Source organism: Columba livia, chromosome 13, assembly GCF_036013475.1.
Source record: "Columba livia isolate bColLiv1 breed racing homer chromosome 13, bColLiv1.pat.W.v2, whole genome shotgun sequence".
In the NCBI taxonomy this organism is placed as follows: domain Eukaryota; kingdom Metazoa; phylum Chordata; class Aves; order Columbiformes; family Columbidae; genus Columba; species Columba livia.
Window position 1 is genome coordinate 11089559 of NC_088614.1, and position 27266 is coordinate 11116824.

At 53.3% G+C, this 27266-nt stretch overlaps 3 protein-coding genes across 4 annotated transcripts in view; 2 read left to right on the forward strand and 1 right to left on the reverse strand.

Moving 5' to 3' along the window:
- The first annotated feature begins 22 nt into the window (after nucleotides 1–22).
- On the forward strand, nucleotides 23–17282 carry SLC12A3 (solute carrier family 12 member 3). Of its 2 annotated transcripts, XM_021290609.2 has the most exons (26): nucleotides 23–6093; nucleotides 6335–6481; nucleotides 6741–6816; nucleotides 6983–7078; nucleotides 7212–7351; nucleotides 7578–7688; nucleotides 7879–7990; nucleotides 8233–8363; nucleotides 8626–8710; nucleotides 9051–9205; nucleotides 9778–9885; nucleotides 10133–10256; nucleotides 10349–10450; nucleotides 10547–10702; nucleotides 10780–10879; nucleotides 11296–11407; nucleotides 11941–12081; nucleotides 12259–12365; nucleotides 12532–12614; nucleotides 12801–12872; nucleotides 13050–13151; nucleotides 13355–13466; nucleotides 13764–13850; nucleotides 13937–14072; nucleotides 14184–14251; nucleotides 14541–17282. In XM_021290609.2, the coding sequence occupies exons 1-26, from the start codon at nucleotides 5794–5796 to the stop codon at nucleotides 14680–14682; spliced, it is 3105 nt and encodes a 1034-aa protein (XP_021146284.2). In that variant the 5' UTR covers nucleotides 23–5793; the 3' UTR covers nucleotides 14683–17282. The 2 variants fall into 2 exon arrangements, 1 of the variants encoding a protein (XP_021146284.2); XR_010465954.1 differs by lacking the exons at nucleotides 13764–13850; nucleotides 13937–14072; nucleotides 14184–14251; nucleotides 14541–17282 and having other exon boundaries at nucleotides 13031–13151.
- TMEM170A (transmembrane protein 170A) lies at nucleotides 15365–19851 on the reverse strand. The gene is made up of 3 exons (XM_013367798.3): nucleotides 19665–19851; nucleotides 19398–19568; nucleotides 15365–18782 (listed from the first exon to the last, which is right to left on the reverse strand). Exons 1-3 carry the CDS (start codon nucleotides 19783–19785, stop codon nucleotides 18652–18654), a joined length of 423 nt encoding a protein of 140 aa, XP_013223252.2. The 5' UTR covers nucleotides 19786–19851; the 3' UTR covers nucleotides 15365–18651.
- Nucleotides 19852–20089: 238 nt separating this feature from the next.
- CFDP1 (craniofacial development protein 1) overlaps nucleotides 20090–27266 on the forward strand; it is a 64301-nt gene continuing 57124 nt past the window's right edge. Inside the window, exons 1-4 of the mRNA XM_065028955.1 lie at nucleotides 20090–20347; nucleotides 20423–20525; nucleotides 21088–21310; nucleotides 21887–22002. Coding sequence (XP_064885027.1) covers nucleotides 20269–20347; nucleotides 20423–20525; nucleotides 21088–21310; nucleotides 21887–22002 — 521 coding nt within the window. The 5' untranslated portion in view covers nucleotides 20090–20268. The remainder of the gene's footprint in view (nucleotides 20348–20422; nucleotides 20526–21087; nucleotides 21311–21886; nucleotides 22003–27266) is intronic.

Sequence of the window (27266 nt, forward strand, 5' to 3'; positions counted from 1 at the left end):
GTTCTGCAGTAGGGAGGTAAACAAGCAATTTTACAGCAGAAATGCAGACCTGTAATGCTTCCTGAACATCCAGCTTGGGAATTTTAGGGATTTTTTTTTGTTTATTTTTTGAATGCATGTTAAATGTTGCAAATCTGTTTGATTCTTCACTCGTGTGATGCGCTGCTGTCAGTCCATAATGTCTTGTGTGGTGTGTGTGTTGATGTGCAGATGAGCTCTGTATGCTGCAGAGACTTATTTAGGCTTAACGAGATTTAAACTCGGGTTGGTGTCTCAGGTGTACACACCTCTGCAAACCCTGGGGCTCCACTGAAGCTTTTGCAGGAGCAGCTGAGTTTGGAAACAGGTACATTTTGGCAGGAGGGATTTTTATGATCGACATGTGGATTTTTATCCAGTTGAGTTCAAAATGATCCTGTACTGAGGTCACCAGAAGTGGGGAAGCTGAGCAGAGAAGTCCAAGTGCGGATGCATTGTGTGTGGGTGGATATTTCTGTTAGTTTAGGGGGAAACCTGGGTCCTGTTGAAGCAAGGGGCATTAAAAAATGGTTAGCTTTAAATATTTGGAGCTACAATTAAATGAGTGTGAAAGCCCAGAGAGCATGTTATAGTTTAAGCTTTTCTCTTTCATATAGCTGCCTATTTTTGAAATGAAATGGGAGGAATGTTGGTGGTTCCTCTTACTGCTCCCTGCACACACGTCCTTCTGCACCACTGCCCTCTGTGTTACTGGGACATGGGAACACGTGTAGTTCTGGATACAGAACAAACAACGAAACGTAGGGGCAGATTTCAACCTTTGCATGTTTATCGCTGTTGTGGAAGACAATCTCCATTTTGCAATGTACAAGTTTGATGGCATAGAGGGATATTTGACTGACTTGATGACAATTTCCTGATTATTTTTTCCACCAGAAATGTTGTAGTGTAAATTCTGTCAAGCTTTTGGACAGGCAGCGAGGGGATGGCTTGCCACGCCACCCACACCCGTGTCTTGTGGCATTGGCAAACTGGCTGCTGGGGCTCCCAGCAACAGAGCTGGGATTGTGTCTGGGACTGAGGGTCCTGCAGCGTGTTCGAGATGGTTTCAGCTGAAGGCCGAGAGAGACCTGGACGACACCTTTTAAGCAAAAGGGATCTGGTGAGTTCTTAAAGAGTTGCTTGGGGAGGCAGAATTGAATTACCTGACAGAATGTCAAAGAGGTGAGTATGGAAAGCTTTATTAGTTATTAACATTTCTGGTGTATTTATGTGGGAATGCTTCTTAGTACGTCTCAGTTGAAAATTCATCCAAAAGCAGGTGGCAGAGCAAGGCACCTTTCCTGACACTTGCAGACATTCTTACTTGGGCCAGGGTTGCCCCACATACAGTCCTGTAGGATAAACGCTCTTCCTGCATTTTTCTTGCTGGCACTCGGCCCCTGTCCCCAGGTTACTCCTCGCATCAAACCACCTCATGTACCAAGAGGCTGGCGGGGCTGTACCTGTCCTGGGGCAACTGCTGACCTGAGCAGGAGAGGGGACAGTGTCTGCTCGGGTCTGTTCAGAAGGGCGAAGGCCAGTTCCCCGCTGGAATTCCCTCTCCCTCCACCTTTCACACAGGGACGGGTGTCCTTTGGCGTTCCCCTCTTACCGCTGCCATTTGCAGGACCTTATTCTCCTGCCTGTTGCCCATCCCCTCAGTTGGTGTGACTCCAGCCTCTGGTGCCTTCTAAGCTAAGCAGAAACTGAATTATTTCATACTGTGGAAAGCCAAGATGGTCCTTCTGTGATGCACAGACAGAGGAAATAAACCACAGGGACTAACCCTGGAAAGGTGACGCCCAGCCCTGGTTCAGACAAGAGAGGTTGTGGGTGTAATGAAAGGTGCCACAGACAGTTGGAATTCAATTGTTGATTGTCCTGTGATTTCTTCTTGCTCCAGTGCAGGTTGTGAACGCTGCAGCCCATCCATCTTGCTGCATTCCCAAGAGTAGCAGGTTCCAGCTCTGCACCTAGGCCTGGCTTTGGCAAACCTGGCTCCCCTCTGCACAACCTTAAGGGCTTTGCCGCATTGAGGTAGGTGCTGATGCACATACTGGTGCTTTGCTGAATCAGGCACCCCTGTGGTTTTCCAGATGTCACTGTTTTCTCTCCACCCCACGCTTGTTCTGCTGGAGAGAACAACCTGGTTCTGCTCCCTTGGGTTTCTGACCAGCAGACCTGCCGCTGCTGGAGCAGAGTTCATAACCCTTTGTACCTTTGTGCTCCTGCTTTACTACTGTGCAGGCTTAGCCTTGGTTTTCTAAATATTTTATCTGCCAGAGGGGCTTTTTGGGGTGTCACTAAATTCTTACATTGTGTTTCGAGCAGCCTGCTCAAAGGTGATATCACTGAGTGCTCCCTTTACAACAGGGAGTAGTGCTTGTTCTTACAGCGTGATGCTCTCAGGGGCACAGCAGAGCTCCCTCCGTGTTCCTCGTGCGCAAAAGGCTTCTCTCGCCTCACACAGGTCGCACTGGAAATCGCGGCAGTGTGCAGCAACCTCTGAACAAGCTTGTGTTTGTAGTTCACCAGGCGTGGTTTGCAGCAGAGCTGTGGACATTCATCTGAGCTGAATTTATTGTTAGTATAAACTGATAAATCTTCTCCAAGTCAGTGGAGCTCTGGCCCTTGATACAAGACAAAGGTACAGATGAATACTGCAGATTAAATTTAGGATAATTCCATCTGCTTTTTCCTACTCCAGGACTAATCCTCAGCAATAAAGATCCTCCAGGTAGATGAGATGCACCCTTAGGGAGGCTCACTGGTTTGAGTCCCATCCAGCTCATGCTTGTGTTGCTAGAGACGACTCAAGGAAAGAGTGAAAAGGAGTTTGCCCTGGGAGCGTGTGGTGGTCAGTCCCGGTACGGTACAGCAGTGTTGTGCTGAGCCTCCAGGTCCTTTTTCCATGGTTTGCACAGCTCATCGGTAGCAAAACATCCACGAGTGCTGCACTACCAGTGTAGCAGCTCTTAAAGCTTCACAGTCTGCATGTCCTTTGATGATCGAGGTCCAAGTTTCTGTCCTGTTCCTGACTGGATCTGAAGTTGGGAGGGCTGGAAATGGTGTCTGGAGGAGGGTGGGAGATACTCCCTTTGGCCCCATCGTGGCAGGCTGCCGGCAGTCGCCCAGATAACCATCTGTGTTCTCTCCCCAGGCTTCCTTCCCTGCAGTGCCAAGACACTGAGTCCTGCTGGGCAGCGCGGGTTTGCTGAGCCCCCGTGTCATTCCTGTGGCCTGTGTCACCCAGGGCAGGAGGTTCCATCTTCCACAGGATGGAAATGGGACAATTAAACCTTCACGTAAGGCCTGTTGGAATATAGTGCTCTGGCAAACTTAAAAAAAGCCGTATGTAAAGCATTGATTGAACCACTCTCAGCTTAACTCGAGGCAGGTGTATTTGGTGTATTTAACAGACAAAATGAAGCGGGGGATGAGCTGGAAGTGAGGGAAGTCCTGCAGAAGCACCTCGGCACCTCTTCACCGTGTGAGCGGAGGGGTTGGAGGGACGTGCCCCAAAGCTCTCCTGGCAGCTCCCAGCGCCGGACGGCCCCGGTATTGGTGCTGCAGCTGGTGTTGTGAATCAGGCCGACGACAAGCGCATCCTACTATCCGGCTATTTCACTACACCAGGGTTGCATCATACCACTCACTTCGCTCTTCACCAGCATCTGGACTCTTCGTGGCTCTCCCCGAGCATCTCTGACCGCACTGTTGAAGAGAGACGCCCCTCCCCTGTATAAGAACCTCTGTGATTTGTGGTGGTTTGGGCAGGTTAGCATTTTTTAATGAAGTAATGAGGTTCTAAAATAAAACCGTTTCTGCTGGGCCTGAGTCTGCTGCTGCTTCTGTTGGTTTGGGAGTGGAAACTGCTCAGCTCTGTGTGGGAGTGTTGCAGGAGTTGTTGGAGTGAAGATTTTTCCTCGACCCCATCTCACCATTCTCCCTGTTCACAAAGCCTGGTGTAGGAAACAATTATTTTGCAAATATAAAAGGCTCAGGCAGGATCTCTCAGCAAAGTAACTTTTTTTTTTTAATAATAATGATATTGCAACACCGGGTGTTCTACCTAAAGGTCGGCACACATAATAGGGCAAAAAGCCCCTGCTTATATTGCCCCAAAATCCTGGCCACAATTTCCTTCCCTTGTTCAACATTGGCTGGATACTTCAGGGTTTACAGACTACCCCATCACCTGCCTCAGTTTACATACAATACCCTTCCCCCTAAATTAACTTGTAAATACAGGTATCAGTATGTGTACAGGTATCAGTATATATTCCGGGAAGAGACTGTGTTTTACATTAAGGATTCATAGTCTGATGTCTCTCGGTCCTTCCACCTGAATTAACTTGTAAATACAGGTATCAGTATGTGTACAGGTATCAGTATATATTCTGGGAAAAGACTGTGTTTTACATTAAAGATTCAGAGTCCGATGTCTCTCGGTCCTTCCCCCCTGCTGGGGCCAGGCGCCAGGTCCTCAGTTACGTAAAAACAACAGTTGTTTGTTAAAGGTTGCTTACACCGGTGTCAGGAAGGGCAGCGGCGCCGCCTGTGCGGTGTGTTGGCACCGCGCTGCCCGGGCGCTGGGAGCGCCGAGCCCCGCGGATGCGGGCAGGGCTGCCTGCTGTCAGCCTCCCGGGGGAGCAGGTGTGCGCTGGCCTGTGTGCAGCTTGTGCGACTGAGGACAGTGTCTGTCGGTGCGCAAACACAACGGGGCTGGAGCAAGTCCTCGAAAACCCGGTTAAAATCTGCATGAATGCAAAAGACAGCCAGAGGCAGCAGGGCAGGCAGCCCCAATTTTCCATTAACTTGCAAAGCAGACTGGGCCCGCAAATTTTATTGCCTGCCTTATTTGCTGTCTTCGCCGATCTTATCTGTAACTGCTTTTAAGGGCACATGTGACACGGGGCTGCAGAGGTATAAAAGATGCCTGTCCCTCCCCCATCCTCACCTGCCCATACCGTATGGTGAATGCTGAGCAGTCTCAGCTCCTGTTTTGTGTGGTGTGGGGAAGGGATTAAGTGGCTGATGGGGTTTGGGGGAGTTTTGAACCCTGAGCGTTCAGTTTGGGAGGGGACGGGGGACTCTGGGGCCAGGGGTGTCTCTGCTGCCAGCCCCAGCCATGGGCAGTCACAGAGGGGCAGTGTCTGCTGCTTCTCCATCCCCTTCCCAGCCCCTCAGCACCAGATCCTGGGCAGGGACATCCCTCCCATCCCTCAGTGTCACACTGTCCCCTCTCTCCTGGTTTCACTGTGAGAAAAGGCGTCTGTTTTCCTTCCTGCCTCCAGCACAGCTCAGTGCCACAGACAGCAACTCGGAGGCCGGCCGAGATGATTTACGGGATCTGCCGGGTCTGGGGCAGTATCCCAGGGAAGGGCGAGTGTGTGTGGGAGTTTGCTGCCATTTCCCATCATAAATCCCGGTGGGAACTGAACGTTCCCTGGTCAGGGCCGGAGGCAAACTCGGCACTGCATTTCTCTGCCGATCTGTCCTTGGGACTTAATCTCAAATCCGTTATCGCCACCTCCATCTAACACTGTGAGTCAGCGATACTGATTATAGCGGTTTTGATATCCCTTCTGGCTATTTTTTTCCCCCTGACCAGCTCGGGGTGGTTCAAGCCAAGTCTTTTCCCCGTTAGCAGTGGTGGTGGGTGGGTGCCGGTCGCCTCGCTCCGCTTTTGCTGGGTATAAAGCCAGCGAGCCCCTCTCCACCCCATCCGTCACCCGGCAGGCACTGCCAGCGGGGACCCGCGCAGGGGCCATGGCCGAGCTGCCTGTCCCAGAGCTGCCCATCACCCTGTCCCGCTGCAGCGGCCGCTTCACCATCAGCACCCTCGTGGGCACGGAGGAGGGCAGCCGGGGTCCCTACGCGCCCGCCGAGGGGGCCGGCTGTGACAGCGCCCACCCCACCCACCTCTCCGGCAGCACCTTCTGCACCAGGACCTTCGGCTATAACACGGTGGACGTGGTGCCCGCCTACGAGCACTATGCCAACAGCAAGGGGGTGGGCGATGGCAGGAAGGGCAGGCCCTCACTGGCGGACCTGCACTCCATCCTCAAGGTAAGGCTAGGTTTGGCCGTGTCATCAGCATCCCCTGGTCCCCACAGTGTGTTCATGGCACCATGTCACCTGCTTCTTGATGCTGTGCTGATGCGCGCATCCCAAGAATGAACCCACTGTGAAGCCGGAGGGATAATCCAGCTGTTCCCAGCTGTGCACCTAGCCAGAGCTCTCCCCACTGGGGACGACTGGCTGCCTCCAGCCCTGCCCGCCCTCACCTGTGTCCCCGTTGTCCCTGCAGCCCGACCCGGGCCGCCTCCACGTGCCGGTGTCCGACCCACAGCGCAGCAATGGCCTGATGGAGGCCGGGCTGGAGGAGCCGACGGGGGAGCCGGGCAAAGCCCCCGCGCCAGAGCCCGTCCGCTTCGGGTGGGTGAAGGGTGTGATGGTGAGTGCGACTCGTCCCGTGGAGCCTTCTCTTGTTCTTCCACCCCTGCAAGCAGAGGCAGGATGCATTTGCCCCTCATAATCACATTTTTCCCTATATATATATATATTTTTTTTTTCACAAGTGTCTGCACTCTGAACAACTCCCTGCCCTCCGTGTTGGGCTGGTTTTCACTCAGAGGAGCAGGAGAGCCAGTGTGGCTCCAGCCAACCCCTGGTGCCCACACGCTGATGGCCGGTCCCTCTCTCTGTCCCCCCAGATCCGCTGCATGCTGAACATCTGGGGAGTCATCCTCTACTTGCGCTTGCCCTGGATCACTGCCCAGGCTGGAATTGGTGGGTGCCACGGCACATCGCGGGCAGGACGGTGGCACCAGGCTTGCTGTGGCCCAGAGCACCCAGGAGGGGGTGGAAATGCTGGCAGCATTGAGTGTGGGGTGGTGCAGGGGGGTCTGTGGGGCTGGAGGGGATGCAGGAACAAAGCAGTTCCCTCTGCCCACAGCCCTGACATGGCTCATCATCCTGATGTCCGTGACGGTGACCACCATCACCGGCTTGTCCATCTCCGCCATATCCACCAACGGCAAAGTCAAGTCAGGTAGTGTGTGCCCTCCAGCTACCCTGGGGCTGCCCTGCATATGTGAACTCCTGGCACATGTTGTGCAGTGCAGGAGGGCCCCAAAAATGTGTGTGGGAGGCAACCAACGCCCAGGGTGTTCCTGTCACCTCAGGGGGCACCTACTTCCTCATCTCGCGGAGTCTTGGGCCGGAGCTGGGCGGCTCCATCGGGCTGATCTTTGCCTTTGCCAATGCAGTGGCCGTGGCCATGCACACGGTGGGCTTCGCCGAAACTGTCCGGGACCTGCTGCAGGTAAGAAAGCAGCTCAGTGTGTCCTCTGGGTCCTGTCCCCCCCATCTCCTCCATCCTCACCTCCTCCACCTTCACCTCCTCCCTGCACAAGCTGTATTAATTATCAACATCTGTGATAACATTGGGCCACCAATAATCAACCCCAGCTGCTAAAACTTGTGGCAATCCCGGTGGTTTGGTGAGGGAAAGGGTTATTTGCACATTGTGGATGGTACCCCCTCCCCAGGAGCACAACTCCCTCATCGTGGACCCCACCAACGACATCCGCATCATCGGGGTTGTCACCGTGACGGTGCTGCTGGGCATCTCCCTGGCCGGCATGGAGTGGGAGGCCAAGGTAACGCTCACTTCTTGTGCTCGCCTTCTTCCCTTGGGCTGGTAAGAGCTGTCCCTGCTGCCCACTGGGCATCCAAGGAGTGGAGGATGCCCTTAGCTCCTCAAAACAGGCAAGGGTTTCTCCTAATGAGTTTTTCAGCCTCTCAGTGCCCAAACCCCAATCACTCAGCCATCTCTTTCCGCTCTGGCAGGCACAGATACTGTTTTTCCTGGTCATCTTGGTTTCCTTCATAAATTATCTGGTGGGGACGGTGATCCCGGCTACTGCCGAGAAGCAATCAAAGGGCTTCTTCAGCTATCGAGGTGGGTCCACCACAGGTTGGGGTCACCCTCAACAGGTCCAAGCACATCGCTGGAGCCCCGCTCTTTGTTGGGCGAGAAGTTTGCTATGGGAAAGTGCTCTTTGCTGGAAGATGTCATTGGAAGCATGATGTCTTCCTCCCATGGGTTACCCACCATGAGTGATGTGCCTCCATCTAGTGCTGAGATGTCAGGAGAAAGGCGGTTGGAAGGCCCCAAATGCTTCTCCTCTGCTTCCTCCCCAGCTGACATCTTTGCCCAGAACTTCGTGCCCAACTGGCGCGGACCCGAAGGCTCCTTCTTCAGCTTGTTTTCAATTTTCTTCCCATCGGCAACCGGCATCCTGGCTGGGGCCAACATTTCGGGTGACCTGAAGGTGGGTTTTGACTATTCCTGCCTGAGTCGGCATTTCTCAGGGCTCAAGCTCTGTTTTCCCCAGGGTGTTTATTTTGATCTGACTTTTAGACTCTGTTTTATTTCTTCTGGAAACTTTGTGGAAGGCTCAGCCATGAGATGCTCTGTGGCTTTGTGTCGCAATAAATTTAAATTCTTCTTCTACAGCAGCCGCAGTTAAAATGCCATTTTAGCGCTGCTGCTGGAAAAGCTGTTTTACATCTCTCTGTGATTCCCTTGGGCAGGATCCCGCTGTGGCCATCCCCAAGGGCACCTTGATGGCCATCTTCTGGACCACCATGTCATACCTGGCACTTTCTGCTACCATCGGTAAGCGGCACATCGTTGGGTCAGCTGGGTGGGACCTTGTCCCCTGAAATGGGTGGCCTGGGAGGATGCATGTGGTGGGAGCTGGTAGTGATACCCTGGGGCGAGCGCTGCAGGTGCCAAACCTCACGGGGGGTAAAGTCCTCCTGGGTGGGCAAAGCAGCTCATGGCATTGCTCACATTCACCGTGCAGTGGGGCAGCACCACAGCAGGGACTTGGGGGTGTCCCAGGCAGCAGAACGTGGGGATGGGTTGTGTGAAACAGCGGAGAGATGCCAACCCCACTCCAGCTGTGCTGGGGGCTGGAGGGGAGCGGGCGCTGAGGGGGCTGTGTGTCCCCCAGGTGCCTGCGTGGTCCGGGACGCCTCGGGCAGCCTGAATGACAGCGTGGCCGTGGGCTCGCCGGGCTGCGAGGGGCTGGCCTGCGCCTTCGGCTGGAACTTCACCGCCTGTGCCCAGCAGCAGAGCTGCCGATATGGGCTCAGCAACTACTACCAGGTGCTGCTTGGGGCCATCACCCATCCTGGTTCGCACTCCTGGTCGGGTTTGTGCTGCAAGGGGTGGGTTTCCTGGTGTCCCAGGAGGCACCCATGTTATTAAAGCACCCGGGATGCAGCAGGGAGCATGTGTTCCTTGGTAGGACAAGAGGAAATGGCCTCAAGTTGCCCCAGGCAAGGTTTAAATTGGATATTAGGAAAAATTTCTTCCCAGAAAGAGTTGTCAGGCATTGGAAGAGGCTGCCCAGGCAAGTGGTGGAGTCACCATCCCTGGAGGGGTTTAAAAGACACGTAGATGAGGTTCTTAGGCATATGGTTTAGTGATGGTGTTGGGTTAACGGTTGGACTCAATGATCTTGAGGGTCTCTTCCAACCAAAATGATTCTATGATTCTTTGGACACAATTCTTTTGGATTGCTTTTGGACACAGCTGCACTTTGCTGCCTGAATAATGTCAATGGAAAAGCTCTGAGTGTAGCAGGATGGGGTCCAGGGGCTGGAAATCCCTCAGGACCAGAGTGGAGGTTGGTGCTGGGGGTGCCAGGGCTCCTGACCCGCCTGGTTTTGGGGCAGAGCATGAGCATGGTGTCCGGATTCGGCCCCCTCATCACAGCGGGGATCTTCGGCGCTACCCTCTCCTCGGCGCTGGCCTGCCTCGTCTCAGCCCCCAAAGTCTTCCAGGTGAGAGGATGCTGTGTCCACGTCCCCAGCTCCCGTCCCATCCCTGGCAGTGGGTGATGCTCCTGGGCGCACTCAGCGCTGCGGCGATTTGTGGCCGTGAGCAGCCCTGGAGCGAGGATGATGCTGCCATAAGTGAAGGCACAAGGCCAGTTTGGCCTCTGCTCTTGCGGGTGTAAGAGCCACCATGGCACACTATCACCCCATGTCCTCGGTGAAGCCACTGTCCCCAGTGTGTCTTTCCCCACAGTGTCTCTGCAGGGACCAGCTCTACCCTCTCATAGGCTTCTTCGGGAAAGGCTATGGGAGGAACAGTGAGCCCATCCGCGGCTACATGCTCACCTATGTCATCGCCGTTGGCTTCATCCTCATCGGTAGGTGCTCACCACCCCAGTGCCCTCCCATGCCCGCCGCCAGGTGAGCTCGGTCCCCACCATGGACGACTCACTCTCCACCTCCTCTGCAGCTGAGCTCAACGCCATTGCCCCCATCATCTCCAACTTCTTCCTCTGCTCCTATGCCCTCATCAATTTCAGCTGCTTCCACGCCTCCATCACCAACTCCCCAGGTGGGCTGTGCCGTGCTGCGCCATGCCGTGCCGTGCCCTGTGGCTCCCCGTCCGGCTCCTCGTCGCGGCAGCGGCCGCTGTCTGTGTTTCGTGCAGGCTGGCGACCCTCCTTTCGGTATTACAGCAAGTGGGCTGCGCTCTTCGGGGCCGCCATCTCAGTGGTGATCATGTTCCTGCTGACCTGGTGGGCAGCCCTCATTGCCCTTGGCATCATCATCTTCCTCCTGGGATACGTCCTCTACAAAAAGCCAGGTGTGTGGCAGCAACCCAGCACCGGCAATGCTCCAGGAGGTGTCTGGCCCTGTTGCTAATCCATTTTCCCCACGTAGATGTCAACTGGGGCTCCTCCATGCAGGCCAGCTCATACAACATGGCCCTCAACTACTCAGTGGGGCTGAGTGAAGTGGACGAGCACATCAAGAACTACAGGCAAGGGCGGCTTGGTGCGGTGCTGGGCATGCAGGGAGGGGGGACGCAGAGCCAGCCACTGCCACCAGCAAACCCAGGATGCACATGGCCACATTCTCACCAGCATCCTTGGTAATGAGAAGCCCCAGCAAAATGTGGCTGTCTCCAAAATCCCATGTCTGCCGTGTGGGCAGAGATGGGAAGCTGGGCAAACCTGGCATTCTCCACACCAGGCAGATATAGACACATTGGCCTCATCAGATATAAAAAGACGAAAGAGTGAGGCTGGACCCTCAGCCACATGGTTTTGTCTCATCCTGAAGAAGCTCCCTATAGCTGCCACTGGCCAGGCATGGGAGAAGAGGCACAGTTTGTTCCAGAGAGGCTCGGTGCCCCCACAGTACCAGCCTGCGCCCCCTTCTCCCCCCTGCCTGCAGACCACAGTGCCTGGTGCTGACCGGCCCTCCCAATTTCCGCCCAGCCCTGGTGGACTTCGTGGGGACGTTCACCAAGAACCTCAGCCTGATGGTCTGTGGCAACGTGCTGATCGTGAGTCACCTGCCAAAACTGTCTGGTTCCTTGTCCTGGGGGCTCCAGCCACCCGTGGGCAGAGGGCTGGGAAATGCAGATGTGTTCGGGGGGAGATTGAAATGTGCCTGTTTATGACAAAATGTTTTGTCTGGAAGCCTTTCCAGCTCGGTAAGTGATATTAATGAAGTACTGGGATGTCCCTGTGGGCTAATGGCTTCTCCTTGCTGATTAATTGCCAAAGCAAAGATGTGGTAGGACGAGGTGGTTGCTCAGAGGACAGGGCAGCCCTGAAGCCTCAAAAACAATTTAGGACATGCGGTGCCACAAACACCAGCTCATCCGCAGCCACGGGGCTGCTGGCATCGTGTGCGCTGGCTGTTGAGTCCCAGATTCAGTCGTTTTGTTGCTGTGATTGCAACCTCCCATGTGTGCAGCGGTTACACACAGGTCTTGCCCATGATTTGGGAAGAGGGGAGCTGGAGATCCTTCGTGGTGACACCACCAGCTGGAAGGTGCCGCCGGTGCCTGAGCCCCTGCCCTTGCTCCCCCAGGGTCCACGGAAGCTGAAGATGCCAGAGTCCCGGCTGATGGCAGACGGCCACACCAAGTGGCTTATGAAGAGGAAGATCAAGGCTTTCTATACAGACGTGGTGGCTGAGGATCTGAGAAGTGGCGTCCAAATGCTCATCCAGGTAGAGCCACCCCGAGCCATTGACTGTCACGGCCCATCCTCTTCAATCACTGCTCAGGAGGCTCCGACCACACTCCCCAACCTCCAAACACCCTTTTTGCATTGCTCCCCTGTGGACTGACACCACCTGCATCCCTCTGTCCCTGCAGAAGGGTCTCATGGGGACATCTATCTGTAGGCTGCTGGCCTTGGGAGGATGAGACCCAACACTCTGGTGCTGGGCTACAAGAGGAACTGGCAGACGGCGTCCCCGCAGAGCCTGGAGGACTACGTGGGCATCCTGCAGTACGGCCACGCTGGCTCCTCTGCCCCCGAGGGACACTGGCACCTGGCGGTGGCCCCGCCGTTGGGTGCGGGGACGTTGTGGCCACATGTGCAGGGTCCACTGGGCTGGCAGCGCCACCTGACATGAGCCGGCCACTGTTAACTGTCTTCTCCTCCCTCCTTCCAGTGATGCCTTTGATTTCAAGTACGGCATTTGCTTAATGAGGATGAAGGACGGGCTGAACGTTTCCCGAGTGATGCAGGCTCACGGTAAGCAGTTTTGGGCAGCCAGGGATGCTCAGAGATGTGCTGGAGTTGTAGGATGTGCCAACCAGCACTGTGTCGCCAGGAGAAGGTCACAGTCCTGGTGGGGACATCACTCCAGGGCTGGGACCGAAGGGGATGGGGACAGCAGGGCACTGCCTTGCTGCCTGTGCTCTTCTTCTCCCTCCCCAGTGAACCCCACATTCGAGGCAGCTGAGCACTCCAAGGAGAACGGTGCCAGCAGCAGAGCAGCCTTGGGCACAGGTTGGTTGGGCTGGGGGCTGCCCGGAGCATCCCCAGCTCCAAAGATTATTTTTGGGGGCCAGGTTTGCAGGCAGGGGTGTGGGTTTCGGGGAGCAGGCCTGGGCCAGGAGGAAGCGGTGCCTTTCCCCAGGGCTGGCAGTGCCCCTTGTCAACACCAGGGCCCTCTTGCCCTGGCAGCGGACCCCACCGCCTTGGCTGGTGAGCAGCAGGCAAACACCGTCTTCCAGAGCGAGCAGGGCAAGAAAACCATCGATATTTACTGGCTCTTCGATGATGGAGGTAACCTTCACCTCTGGCTGCCGCGGCTCTTTGCCATCTGTCTGTTCAGCTAACGCAACCCCAGCACCTCCATCATGGTACCCAGGAGGGCTCAGTCCTTGCCAAATGGTGCCAGGGCATCCCTGGCATCTGGTGTTGAGTCAGCACTGGTGAGCCCGTCGGGTCACCACCACCGCGTCTGCCATCGCGTGTTTTGGGGACAGGTCTCACGCTGCTCATCCCCTACCTCCTGGGGCGCAAGAAGCGGTGGGGAAAGTGCAAAATCCGGGTGTTTGTCGGTGGGCAGATCAACAGGATGGACGAGGAGAGGAAGGCGTAAGTGACGGCAGCTGCTTGTGCCCCGCAGCCCCTCACAGCCACGCGGCCACCATCACTGTCCCCACGGGCCGGTGGCAGGACCTGCTGCCCTCCTGCCCCGAACCCCCCCAGGTTTTGCTGTGACAGGATCTGTGGGCTCCAACCTGTTTGCTCTGCCTTGCTCCTCCAAAAATCGATGGGATTGTGGGGTGGGGAAGGCCCAGATGCAAAGAGGGGACGTGCCAGGTCAGCCCCTGCCGGAGCTGCTGTGCCCTGCTGGTTTTTGGAAAATGTGCCTTCTTTTCCCTCCGGCAGGATTGTCTCACTGCTGAGCAAGTTCCGCCTCAGCTTCCACGAGGTCCATGTCCTCCCTGACATCAACCAGAAACCCCGACCAGAGCAGTAACCACCACTCCACTCTTTTGCCTCCCCCTGACCTCCAAACTCGCCTGGACCCCCTTCCACAGCACCATCTGCTTGTCTTGCAGCATCAAGAGGTTCGACGACCTGATTGCTCCCTTCAGGCTGAACGACGGCTTTAAAGATGAGGCCACAGTGGCTGAGATGAGGCAGGGCTGTCCCTGGAAGATTTCGGACGAGGAGGTCAATAAAAACAGAGCCAAGGTAGCACCAGTGCTGGGGGAAGCTCCTGCAAAGGGTCTCGTGCTTTTGAGACAAAATTCAGCCTTTTTGCAAACAACTGTTCTGCATTTGTCAATCCTCTTTGCCCCGCAGTCACTCCGACAAGTGAGGCTGAATGAGATTTTGCTGGATTACTCGCGGGACGCGGCGCTCATAGCCATGTAGGTGCCAGCAAACACCCTCCTCCCATAGAAATGGTCCCTCTGGATGTTCCCCTGCGCAGGGATGTCCCAGACAGACACCCCAGCACTGTGGCTGGGTGGTGCAGCACCCCCGGAAAAGCCCTTGGAGGGCATCGAGGGGCCCAGCCCGGGTCCTGTTGAGGGGGAGGATGTGATGTTGCCCCTTTTTAGGGAAATATTCTGCAAATTAGTGGGGGATCGAGAGGAGGGTAAGGAGAGGGCTCGGCCTGGGCGGCTGTGCCTGACCCAGTGCTCGCTGTGGCCACAGCACGCTGCCTGTGGGCAGGAAGGGTCGCTGCCCCAGCTCTCTCTACATGGCCTGGCTGGAGACCCTCTCGCAGGACCTGAGACCCCCTGTCATCCTCACCCGTGGGAACCAGGAGAACGTGCTGACCTTTTACTGCCAATAAAGCCCCCGCAGATCACTGCTGGCTCAGGATGTGCGTTTTTCAGGCCGGTTTTGACCCCACAGCAGAATTGCCTCGGGGGGCTGTGGTCACCAGCTCCTGGGAAATGCCAGTCGCCCACAGCTGCCACTCTCTGACAAAGACTCTTTTCCTGGTTTAAATCTTTGTAGGTTGTTTATAGATATAAAATAACGCAAGCCTCATAGCGTAGGTATTGCTCCAGCCCTGGGTTTAGCTGGAGCCATGCAGGTGAGATGTGGTGTCCCATCCTGAGAGCAGCAAGGGACAGTGAGACCCTGCCCTTCCAGGGGAGCCCACGTGATGTGTGGGGACTGACCCACAGCCCCAGCAAAGCCACCCCCGGGGCGAGAACAACCCTGAGGGGTCAGCACCGAGCCCTGGGGCTGTGGGGACCCTGCACCTCCCCTCAGGAATGGGGACTCCTATACCCAATGGCCGAGCAGCAGCATGATGTCACCTCAGTCTGCAGTGCCTGGCTGCTGCCACATGTCCAGCCCTGATGGAGAGAGACACAATAAACCCCCAGAACCACAACGTTTCCCAACACAGATTGCCCAGGGAGGGAGAAACCTGCCCCATGTGAGGCAGAAGCAAGGCTCACTTCCAAAAGCACAAGCCAGGTCCCCTTGTCATCCTGCAGCAAAAACACACAACTCCTTTCACCTCGGTTGTTACAGAATTTACTGATAATCACCACCAGGATTAGAAGTGTCAGTAGAAAAATAAAATTTACAGAGTTCTCTATCTTACAAAGATTTGTTCACAACAGCTGCGGGCGTTAGTGGGACAGGGAGTCAGGGGGTTCCTCAACCAGCCCTGCAAAGAGGATGTTTGCACACAGAAAGCAGGGCCAGGAGTCTCAGCTCGGGCAGCGACATCTCTTCAGGGCAGGTGGCTTCTCTGCACAGTGTTTCCTTGGCCCACACTCCTGGCCAGGGGCTCACAGCACCGCCCAGCCCAGGACACCCTCAGCATTGACATTTTTACAAGCTCTTAGCAGCTTCTGACAAGTTTGACTGAGTAAAGTCTACCGACGCCCGCTGCAAACTGAAGTGATTCCTCTGCTCGCCTCATTTAGGATAAAAGAACACAAAGGGAAGACTAAAACGCTGTGGTGAGAGGGGAGGAATCTGCCAGCAGTGACGGAGCTTGTGCATCGACTCCAGACTGCTCCTCCTCCCTGTCTGGAGCTGGTTTTACCAGACAGGGAGGGCAGGAAGGCAGCCAGGGCAGCGGAGGATGCTCTGCGAGTACCGAGGTGGCACAAAGAACTCACCTCCGGCACTAATACCTGTCCAGACAAGTCAGCAGCTGATTCTTCACCACTTATGCATGAATTCCCTGAAAAGTTCAAGGCTCCTGGGCACAGAGAGGTACCACTGGCTCCAAGCATTCAACTTCAAAGCAATGGCCAAGCTGCCAGCTCTTGAAGCGAAGCAGATTCCCCTCTCCCCAAAAAAACCCAGACTTTTAGGGGATGACAATGGGTAGAAAACAGGTTTTCAGCCTGCTCAGCACTGAGTGGTTTTACTGAGCATTTTTTTTCATTTGTTCTGAGCTCTTAACAGCTTGGATTTGTGTCCTTCCTGTCTTGTTAACTGCAGAACTGGCCTTATCCTGCACCACACGACACACTGATAAAGCGCTTTCCCCGTGCAATCAGCTACTGAAGGACATCAGGCACCAGGGCAGGGGGAGCTCGGTGGGTGCCCAGGACACTGATTTCTAACATCACCTGAAAGGTAAGGTCAGACATGCCCAGTCTAAGTCCCAATACATCCAGGATAATTAACATGAATGGAACCTGACACTCCGGGAACACACCCTGTCTGCAGCCATTTGAAACAGGAAGTGGGAAGGGGAAAGACATCTAGAGAGGTCATTGTTCCTGCTTTTTCACTGGGGGCAGAAGTGAAGAGGGAGGAGGGGCGCAGCCTTCCCCCGGGGGATGCCACAGTAAGAATCACAGAATGTCCTGAGCTGAGAGGGACCCACAAGGATCATCCAGTCCAACTCCTGTCCCTGCACAGGACAACCCCAAAATTCACACCAGGTGTCTGCAGGTGTTGTTCATTCGTTTCTTGAACACTGTCAGGCTTGGGGCTGTGACACCTCCCTGGGAGCCTGTTCCAGTGCTCCAGCACCTCTGGGTGAAGAACCTTTTCCTAATGTCCAACATGAAACCTCCTCTAAGACCAGCTCTCTACAAGCAGCACAGCACATGGGGCACTCCAAAGATCCAGGGTTTAGTATATGTTCACTCTGACCTCACACACCTAAGGAGAAGGATTCACATTAAAGTCTTTCCTAAAATGCACAGCTTTATTCCCTGAATTTAGGGTAACCTCAGTAAGTGCTCCTGGAAAACACCTCTCGCCATCAGCCGTCAAGACACCACTCCAGAAAAGTTAGTACATGGAGAGAAGTTCTTTTTCATTATAAACATAGGGCCCTGTTGAGGGTTGTTTCAGCACAGAGCACAGGGGGTTCATGGCAGACAACTGGCCTTACGAAATGTTGCAGGTACAAAAGGTGAGCTGGTTTGGAAACCAGAGTTCAGCAAAAACACTGTCAGGATGAGTGTCCTGGGATGGTGGACAAAGACGGTGCCTTCCCGTGACAGCCCACGCGAATGTCAGCATGGACCATGTAAAGCCACAGGCTGGTCACACCACATCCTTGGGATTCAACCGCAGCTTCCACAGGGGCCTTGAAAAACCAAATCCCCAGAAAGTGCCCAGCCAGCTACCTGAGAGCCCCGGCCACATGGCACGGCTTCGGGCCAGAGCTGAGAGCTACCTAAAAGTCACCAAAAACAAACTAAAAGAATTCATTAAAGGAGACCCTGCTGCCAGTAAGGGTTGCTTGGGGGCTGTGTTTACATGGCTCATCCCTGATGGACACGGGAAGCACCAGGCTCCTCTTGGGACTCCCAGAGGACTCAGCATCTCCTCCTGGGACCCCACACCCACACACTGCAGGTCGGATGCCAAAACCAGGATGTGCTCCCCACTTCAGGTCACGACAACCCAGTGCCAGCTGTGCAGGTCTCACCAGCGCAGCCTCCAAAGCAGCCAGTGACGTTTGTGCGTCAGTGAAGACACCCCAATCTGCCACACCCACATAAACAGGATCAGCAAGTAAAAGGAGAACAGAGAATTTAAATATACGAATCTCTTTCAGAGCCTGAGAAGCAGCTGCACATGCTCACGCAGCCCCCGGGGGTTCCCAGCGTGGGCAGCAGCCGTTCTGCTGTGCTGCGCCTCTCGGGCAGAAGGTGCACAGTGCCTCAAGAGCTTCACCCTAATAAAATTCACTAAAATAGCAATCCTTTTTACATGGGTTATTTCCCCTGCTGCAGCATTCATAGTCACAGCTCTTGGCCATTAATTTGCACTTTCATCCATCTAAATGATTTTTCCTTTTGCTGCTCCCAAACTCACTATGACCAAGACCTGGTGTTAGGACATTGGGGCCAGGAGGAAAACAATACGTTTCTCATTTAAAATATTCACATTAAAAGAGCTTCAGGTTCACTGCAAACAAAGCAGTAAGAGGTCAAAGCATTAAGTGAGCTCTGAAGACACCACATCGCTCTAGCGCTGCCACTACCCCAGAACAGACGGTGTCACAGCTTCACCACGTCCTGTTGCTACAGTTCATCACTGGTAAAAGATACGTGGGCCTCTTCCTCTGGAAGCCCTTTTCCTATCCTCCAGAGAAATAAAGCTTCACTTGGCACTTAATGTTACCAAAAAGTAACAAAAAAAATCGCAATTTTTAGCTTAATTTCAAGCCACACCGGAGGCAGGAGCAGGCCGTCACGTATCCTTCAACCAGTGGAGAAGCACATGTCAAGTCGTGGTCCATCATGATTTGCTTCAGAGCCGGTGCAGGCGACAGAACCTTTGCTTTTCCTTCGATTTGTGATCTCCAGCATCTGAGGAAGAGCTAGAGAGTGGCTAAAATGCGTAGAAATGAAACCACCACCACGCAGAACGTCTGACCCACTCCTAAAATTAGGGCTTCAAAGGGAATCATTTTTTTCGCTGCAGCTCTGTAAACTCCAGCAATGGCAGCACCTGCGGAGAGGGGAAAAAGCTGAAACGTGAACGTGTGACGGGTACCGCAAGACAGACACTGTTGTACCACAGGGAGGAAGGGGAAAGTCTCAGAGGATCTGGGGCAGAGAACAGGGAGAGTCTGTGTGGCAGAGCCCTGAACTCCTGTGCATCCGCTGGCAGAAATGTCAGACAGCGTTTACCATGACAAACCTCAGCCAGTAACAAACACGCTGGTGGCAACGGGTAAATTGGTGGTAAAATTGCTGAGGCCTCCAGAAGGTGTGAAGGTTGGGGTGGTTTTGGACTTACTCTCATCACAAGATCCTCTACAGCAGAGCCCACAGGCTGCAAGAATTACCCAGTTCTGGACACAAACACCAAAACCATAAGTGTTTTTTCTCCAAGTGCTCAGAAACCTGGAAGCCCAGCTGACTCTGCACCTGATGGGCACGTTTGGTACCCCCATCAAAGGGCTCGATGGGTGGGATGGTCAAACTCTTTTAACGGGGGTAATATAGCCAAAACATTCATCTCCTCTCTACCCTGGCGAATGCTGCGGTTCCATGCCCTCCCGAAAGCAACCTCTGATCCTTACAGAGCCACCCAGTCGGTATTTTCGAGCATCTACCGTACTTGTGAGGATGCCGGCGGTGATGGGTCCCACGATGCCCATGAGGAGGAGGCTCACGGACATGAACCGGCCGTACTTGTGGTGCCGGAGCGTGAAGAGTGCCAGCAACGCGGCCGGGACGTGGAAGGAGAGGGAGGAGACAAGGGCCCAGAGGAAGACGCCGTACCACATCTCTGTGGAGAGAAGGGCCGTGAGGCGGGCTCGGGGCCTCCAGCGCGGCGGGGGCGGGAGGACCCAGCTCCAAGCAGGCCCTGCGGCGGGGAAAGTACCTGGGAAGGTGGAGAGCGGGCTGGAGTAGGTGGTGGTGCCGTTGCCCACGCGGGGCACCAGGCGGAGGCTGAGGATCTGCTGCAGGAGGCCCCCGCCGCCGCCCGGCTCGCCGCCCTCCATCCCCTCAGCGGCCCCGCCGCCGCCATCCGCTGGCTGCTCTTCCGCCCGCCCCCTTCCGCCCGCTCCAGCCAATGGGAAACGTCGCACGATGACAGGCAGTTCTCCCCGCCAATTGCCGCCCGACAGGGAGCGTCCGGCCCTCCGCGCCCCGTCCCCACCCCCCACGCTGCCATGGGAACGGCGGTCGGCCGCAAAGAATGCCGGGAGCACCCTGGCAACGGAAGCTCCCGTCGGCGCGCGGGGCGGTGCCATCGGTTGGGGGGGCGCTCTAGTCTGCTGGCCGCACTCTCTTTACTGCTCCCAGTGCTCGGTGCCGCCTACAGAGGCTCAGCCGTCTTTCAGCCCGCTAGGGGGCGCCCCGGCCGTGGCGGCGACACTCTAGGCCGTGGCGGCGACACTCTAGGCCGCGGCGGGCGGGCGTGAGGCGGCGGCAGCGGCGGCAGCGGCAGCAGCAGCGGCAGCAGCAGCGGCGGGTCCGACACCATGTCCGGTAGCGGGTCCGGCAGCATGTCGGGCTCGGAGGAGTACTCTTCGGCCGAAGACGAGGACTACGTGCCTTCGGGTGAGCGGTGGCGGGCCGGGGGGAGGGGGGCACGGTTCCGGTGCCGGTCCCGGTGCTGACCGGCTGTGCTTGTAGGTGCCGAGTACAGCGAGGACGACGTGAGCGAGCTGGTGCGGGAGGACCCGGAGGACAGCCCGCGGCCCCGCGCCAGGAGAAGCCCCCGCCGCCCCGCCAGCAGGTACCGGCCGTTACCGGAGCCGCCCGCGGTGCCCGGGCGGGAGAGCCCGCCTGGGCCCGACCCGGAGCCGCCTCCGCCCGCGCTCGTTCACCGAGGGGCTGAGAAACACTTTTCATTGTTGTGGTTTAGCGTCAGAGATCCCCGTGCCAGCAGCGCTCCCCGGGAGCTGGTTATTTTCCTTTTAATGAGCCTTTTTAGGTACAAAACACTTTCCGGTGCCTCATACGCACAGTTTATTTCAAGCCGGTTCCTGTCCTGCCCAAGTTCTCCCTCCCTCGTGGTTCCTGCAGTATCCCTGAGTCCATTCTGTATGTACAGATACATGCACACAGGTGACAGCCCGTCCCAGGGCCTGTCTGTTTCAGTGTCACCGTGTTTCCTCAACAGCATCATCTTTTAGTTAAGTAGCTTTGCCCCCAAGATTAGGGGAAACCTCGCAGGTAGAATGTGTTAGTGAGAATACGAAATGCTGTGTTTCTTCACCCATGCTCACAGTTCAGCTCTGGAGTAGTGCTTCAGCACCTCAGTACGTTCTTTTTTCTTTTTTGTCATCTGCTCCCAGGAAAAGGAAGAAAGGGGGTTTGCTGCTCGAGCCAGATGAGAAAGAGGAAGAAAAGGCTCAGCAGAATGAAGAGGAAGAGGAAGTGGATAGTGTAGAGCAGATGGAAAGAAAGAGAGAAGAAGAAGAAAAAAAAAAAGAGGATGCTCTTTGGGCCAGTTTCCTTAGTGATGTGGGACAGAAACCCAAAGCGGCAGCTGCCACGCAAGTGACACAGGCCAAGAAGGTAACAGGGGCCGGGGCCTTCACCCCGGGGGTGTGGGAAGGGCCTCAAGCTTTATGGCCCACAACGTTGGTTCTGGCTGGTGCCCGGTGTCTGTCAGAGCTGGGAAGAGGTTGAGTTTACCCCTGCCCCATCTGTTCTGTTAGCCTGGAGCCCCACCCTAGGGCAAACTGTAAGCTCCAGGTTTTCTTCCAGCTGAGGAGGTCTGTGGGCTGGCAGTACTGCTCTTGGAGCTGCTTCTTGGCATCTCGTGGTGTCCCACGGAGCCCTGTTGGCTTCTCTGCCTGGTCCTGGGTCCTGCTTGTGGCACAGGAGCAGTTCAACAAGCTTGGGTCTGAGTTGTGCTTGTGGGTGCAGCTCTGCCCTGAGGCTTGTGCCTTTCCTGGAGCTCAGAAAAGGGGAAGACTCTGTGTGTGTAAGTGGGGAAGCAGAAGAGACCTCTGCTGACATCTCTCTGCTTTCTCCTTCATTCTCTTGCGGTGATGGCATCTGGAAGATGCTGCATGTTGGAATGCACATTTGTAAAAAGACTGAATGCACAGATGCATTGTTTTGCTTTCTCCTTTGTATGTTTTGTAGGCTGATGAAAAGAGTGGGAACAAGCTTCAGGAGAAACAGAAAGAGTCTGAGAAGCCGAAAGACTCAGGAAAAGTGACAATCACCAAAGTGTTTGATTTTGCTGGTGAGGAGGTCAGGTAAGTTGGCAGATGTGACGTGTCTGCAGGCTCGGTGCCAGCTGGGTGCTGCTCTTTGCGGGCAGGCTGGAGCTGTGCCGTGAAGCAGGGTGTATCTTCTCCTTTTTCCTTTATGTGCCTTCTTTTTTTTTTTTAAATCATGAGCACACACAGACCTCAAGGAAAGTGAGACCAAGATTTTTCTGCCCGAGGGCTGCAGAATATCCTTATATGCAGACCTTGGTCTTTGCTCAACTTCAAAATAAGCCTGCAAATTCACTTAGGCTTCCCCATCTGGACAGTGTTTAAAGTGGTTGGCAGAGCTTCCTGGTGGCACTGCCACTGTGAAGGCTGAGAGGAGAGAACCCCACACATGGCCCCCGGGGATGGCAGTAATGCATTTTATTCCTTCAGTCTAGTCCAAGTCTTGTGTTCGGGGCAGGATATTTGCTGGCCCTTTCCCTGGTGTCCAGTACAAAGATCTGCAGACAGTAAGAGGGGTTTTGCTGAATGGACTAATAGCTGAGTGTTTTTACCTTTGAAACAGCAGGATGAAAGGTGATGGACTAGGTAAAATAATCCTTTAGGCCACGTTTGTCTTGCAAGGTGCCTCTTGGGATGTGCTTCAAAAAGAAGCAGGTTTTTTATAGGTATGTAAGACCAGAACTGAGAGGCCTCGGTGAACCCACTTGAAATCTGAATACGTTGTGACCTGGTGGTTATTACCATGGTGTATTTTTTTTTAATATGTAGCTGTAAACCTGTTTTTTTTCGGGTGAGAACTTCGCCTCTACTTTTTGTGACAGCAGAGGGCAGCAGCTCCCAGCGATAACAGCCCCGCTGCCGAAATCTGGAGAAGGAAGCAGAGCAGGGGCTTCCGCTGCTCTTGCTTTTCATGTCAGTGCTGCTGCCTGAGCTATTTGAAAAACCTGAGAGCCACGAGTCATAGTAGTGACTTCCTTATTTCCCTGCACAGTCCAGGTTGTAGGAATACCCTTCATTCACTGGTGAAATGGCAAAGAACTGGACCACTGCAGCTTTTCTGAGAGAGAGAATCCGTCATACCCTTTCTACGAAAGAAAAGCTAAACCTTTCCCTTGGGCAGATCAAAATCTGTAGCAGAATTACAGACAGAAATGTTGTCTCTTGATATGAAGCCCCCTCCTTAGCTGACAGCTTGTTTGTCCCCGATTTTATTTATGTATTTATTTATTTTAATCTGCCCCAAACGCGATGTCCTGCCAGGTGAGAATAGCTGAAGCTGTAGGATCACAGGGCTGTCACACAAAAGCCTCTTGGGTTCTGATGTATCCTTGGATGGCAGATGGCAGAACTGCCTTCCAGGTGCTTTGGGGTTGCACGAAATCAGCACGCAATCTTATTTGGAGTCTGGACATGTCTGTGTGTTGTAGCTGAGTATCGTGTCTGAACACCAACACAGAAGTGTTTCACTTGAAAGAAGAGGTTGAATTACAGGGACTCTTGCATTGTAGGCTTACTTGAGAACATGAGTCTTCCACTTATGGAAGAGATTTTTTTTTTGGTGCATTTTTTTGTGATGTACAGGACCCTTTAAATTAGGGAGCTACTGAAAACATCTGCCTTGGAGCTTCTTGTTTACCCATCTCTATGAAAAGAAGGCCCAGATAATCATGATTTAAGCATAGCATTACTCAGGTGTTGGTCTGATTCTGGCATTCTAGATTTTGGGTGGCAGTTACAGATTAGCTTTACCAGTGCTGCTCTTGCTTTTATTTAGTAATATTAGCTGGAGAGGTTAGAGAAACTTTCTGTCCTTCAAATGGCAGCTTGCCTTACGTGAACAGAACTCGTCCAGGGCTCCTAAGATGCTGAGTTTGTACTTTTGACATTAGTATCTTATATGTAGTGTTTGATAGCTATAGCTAAGTTAGATAAAGGCATATTTATCTGCACCAGTTGCTTTTCTAGTGTCCTTTGTACTGCTCAGTACTGTTTGCTTTGGAGACCTGAAAAGGAATCAATACAAGTTTCTACTAAATTGTGATCAAATAGGCAAAAGCTGGAGCCTGGGCAACAATGAGACACTAATCCTGGGAACCACCAAGGCCAGCCTATGTTTTACTCACAGCAGATGCTGACTGTAACCTGTTGATACAGTAACAGAAAGTTTGCAGCGAGGTCTGGAGGGCTGTTTTCTGCTGGTGCCAGAGTTACAACATGCTATTTTCTTTAGCTCTTTGATAACAGAAAAATCCTTCAGTGTTTTTCCCCTAGATTGTTTTTTTTGTGATATTCAAAGCTGAAGCATTTGTGTTGTTTGCTACATCTTACATCTCTAAATGCATTACACTGTTGGCTGTGGGTAGGATCTAAGGAGTTATTGCTGCTTACAGCTGCTGGTACTTTCCTGTAACGGCAGAAGGTGAGGGCAAAGGGGCTGCTTTTGCTTTAGAAGAGGAGGAGATTGTCTTTGCACAATCCTAACGTCTGCAAATGCTTGGAATACCAAATGCTGATTTCCTTGCCTGAGGAAGCAGCTGGCAAATTGTTGCTTATAAAGGCCAACACACGGTAGTTGTGTGTGTGTGTGCGTGTTTCTGGACTGAAAAGAAATGAAATAAGAGAGCTTGTCTCTGCTGCTTTCCTTTCTAAATGGTTTGAGGCTACTTTTGAGCGTTACTCTTTTGAAAGCCTGAGAAGAATTTAGATCAGTATTTAAGCACTGATAGATTCAAGGCACAAATTTCAGCAGTCTGCTCACTGAAGCTCTTAACAGAAGATCATTTAGCCTTGATCTCATGTTGCAGAACAATTCATTTTCACCTGTAAAAAGACTGTATAATCTCTCTTGCATGATTGGAGTAGCAGAAGCCTTCTGAAGGAAATCTCCAGCTACAGGGCTGTACTAGGGTAGCGAAAGACCTTCCTCTTGAAGCTGTCAGCTCCCCTGTAGGTTATTGTTGCACTTAATGTCCATTTTGATTAGTCTGTGCTTGTATCAGTTTTTAATGCTGAACTTTAGTTTCAGAGTATTACAAATTACCAGTTACCAAATAAAGAATTAAATCAAATTATTAAATGCATGATTTAACATTGCCTTGTAGAATCAACGCTGTTGAATCCTGGAACTAGGAACAACCTTTAGCTGATTTCTGTGTTTTCCAGTGGTAACAGTGCTGTCTTCTTTTCATTCCACCCTGGTGTTAAATAGATTTGGCGCAGCAGGTGACTGTCACCCAAATGGCTGTAATTGAGGGCAGTGGGAGCAATTTGCAAAGGCAGTTCACCGTCTAAATGGACGTTCAAGTAATTTCTCACTGGCAGAGGAGATTGAAGCCCCTTTGAAGCCTCAGGTTTATGCACTTGCTTCACAATGCAGGACATGTGGTTGCATTAATAGGGAGTCGCATCCCTGGTGCCAAATGTTGTAAAATGTGATTGCTGTATGATGGGGCTTGTTTTCTCTTTGACAATCCAGACTACTTTGGCCCTTGGCTTTCTTCAAACTGCTGCTGTGCTCACTACATCAAAATGGTTCTTCTGTGTTCCTTCCATGAAAATCAACTTTGTGTCCATTCAGGACCACAGCAGAATGCAGCTCACACACATCGAGCTGATCCAGCCCTGTGGTGTCAATGGCAGCACAACAACGTGTGAGGGAAGAGCAAAATCATAGAATCATTTTAGTTGGAAGAGAGCCTCGAGATCGAGTCCAACCATTAACCTAACTCTAAACTCCGGTCATTGAATGCTAGTGGGAGTAGGTTTTAGGTTGAAACATTAGTGTGTACCTTCATTTGGCTTGTGGGAAACACAAGAAAGCCGAGAGGTGTGCTGGTGTCTGGCTTAGAGGCTAATTCATGAATGGGAGGCCTGCATTTGACACCCCATGTTGTTCATACATTGCAAATTCCAACTAAAGGACTCAAAACTAGAAGCTTCATATTTCTCTGCATTTGTGCTTTGTTCGTGTGATTTAAATCCAAAACTTCACACGCTCATGTTATTCTTCTGGTGGGAATGCTTTCTGGTGCTGCAGAGTTGCTGTGCCGATAGTGTTGTGTTGTGCTGGCAAAACTGTGGGTCGTGCTACTTCAACTACCCTCGGCCACTTCCCCCTGTGCGGGAACAAAGCAGCCACGCCAAAGTGAGGCCGTAGCCGAGCTCCTCTGTCTGTCTGTCACTGGGGAGAGCCCTGTTCTCTTCCTGAAATCTGGCAGGGGGTTCCTGTCACAGCTCCCTTTACCTTTCCACAAGACTGTCGTCTCCAGGAGTGCCAGTTTTTGGGATCCAGGGATGCCCAGCAGGCTGGGTGATGGTCTCAGACCTTCAGCACTGTGATCCCTTTCTGCCCTGTCCTCACCACTGGTAGGTACCAAAGAGCAAACTTCTTGGAGGTGATTGCTCCTGACATCTGGAGAACTTGCAGACTAGATTTTGCTATAACCCTTGAGTTCTTTTCTTGAGCTTCTTCCCTGTGCTTGCACACTCTGAACCTGTTTCTTTCAGCGCTCTCGCGTGTCTGGCAGGTGTTCCTGCAATGTGAGGAATTCTTGGCTTCTCACCACATCTGGGGCCAGAATTGTCATGCAAGCTGTGTGGCTGCTGGCAGCGCGCTGGGCCTGGATACACACAGAAATGTTTCAGGAAGAGTTTTCCAGATCCCCTCTCCGTGTCTGCAGTGTGAGCTCCCTTCTGTTGTCTAGATGCTGGGATAAGTGAATCCAAAGATCCAGCTGGTACTTTCTTGCACATTGCATGTCTTCTTCCTGCTGAGCAGCTGATAAGCACTGAAGGCATCATTCTTAGTGATGTGTGAGAAACTGCCAGATCACAGAGCCCTGAACCTGAAGCATTTACAGCCAGGGAGCTGGGAGCTTACCTGAGACCTTACACAACGGGTTAATGTTTGTCCAGTGGACTCTTCAGCTACTTTCATATTTGAAGGCTGAGCAGACGGTGAGATTTTGCTGAGTTTGACCGAAGCTCATTTGAGGTTGAGCTCGTAATCTTTATCTACTTCTTAAGTGCCTGTTTCCTGATTAATTCATGCTGCTTATGAAAGTATTCCTCGATGTTTGCCTGATTAAAGCTTACTGTTGCTTTGTCTCAGTGCTGGAATGCCCACTGGGAGAGCTCTCAGCTTAATTTCACAGCCATGAAAACTGTCTGACTTACGGTGGTCTTTTTTTCTCACTTCAAAGGATAGATGATGACCCAATTCCACAGATATTGTTTGCTTTTAGATTGCTTTTTAGGTGGCTTTTAATAAGGTATTTAGTCCAGAGACATATACAGAGGTG

Bases quoted from the DNA above. Each gene is read 5' to 3' on its own strand.
- SLC12A3 (XM_021290609.2), top strand. From the start codon at position 5,794: ATGGCCGAGCTGCCTGTCCCAGAGCTGCCCATCACCCTGTCCCGCTGC. The intron at 7,352-7,577 runs GTAAGAAAGCAG...CCCCCTCCCCAG, and splicing joins CTGTCCGGGACCTGCTGCAG to GAGCACAACTCCCTCATCGT. The intron at 12,082-12,258 runs GTAGAGCCACCC...ATCTATCTGTAG, and splicing joins GCGTCCAAATGCTCATCCAG to GCTGCTGGCCTTGGGAGGAT.
- TMEM170A (XM_013367798.3), bottom strand. From the start codon at position 19,785: ATGGAGGGCGGCGAGCCGGGCGGCGGCGGGGGCCTCCTGCAGCAGATC. The intron at 19,569-19,664 runs GTACTTTCCCCG...TTCTCTCCACAG, and splicing joins CCCGCTCTCCACCTTCCCAG to AGATGTGGTACGGCGTCTTC. The intron at 18,783-19,397 runs GTACGGTAGATG...CCCTCTCCGCAG, and splicing joins CACCGCCGGCATCCTCACAA to GTGCTGCCATTGCTGGAGTT.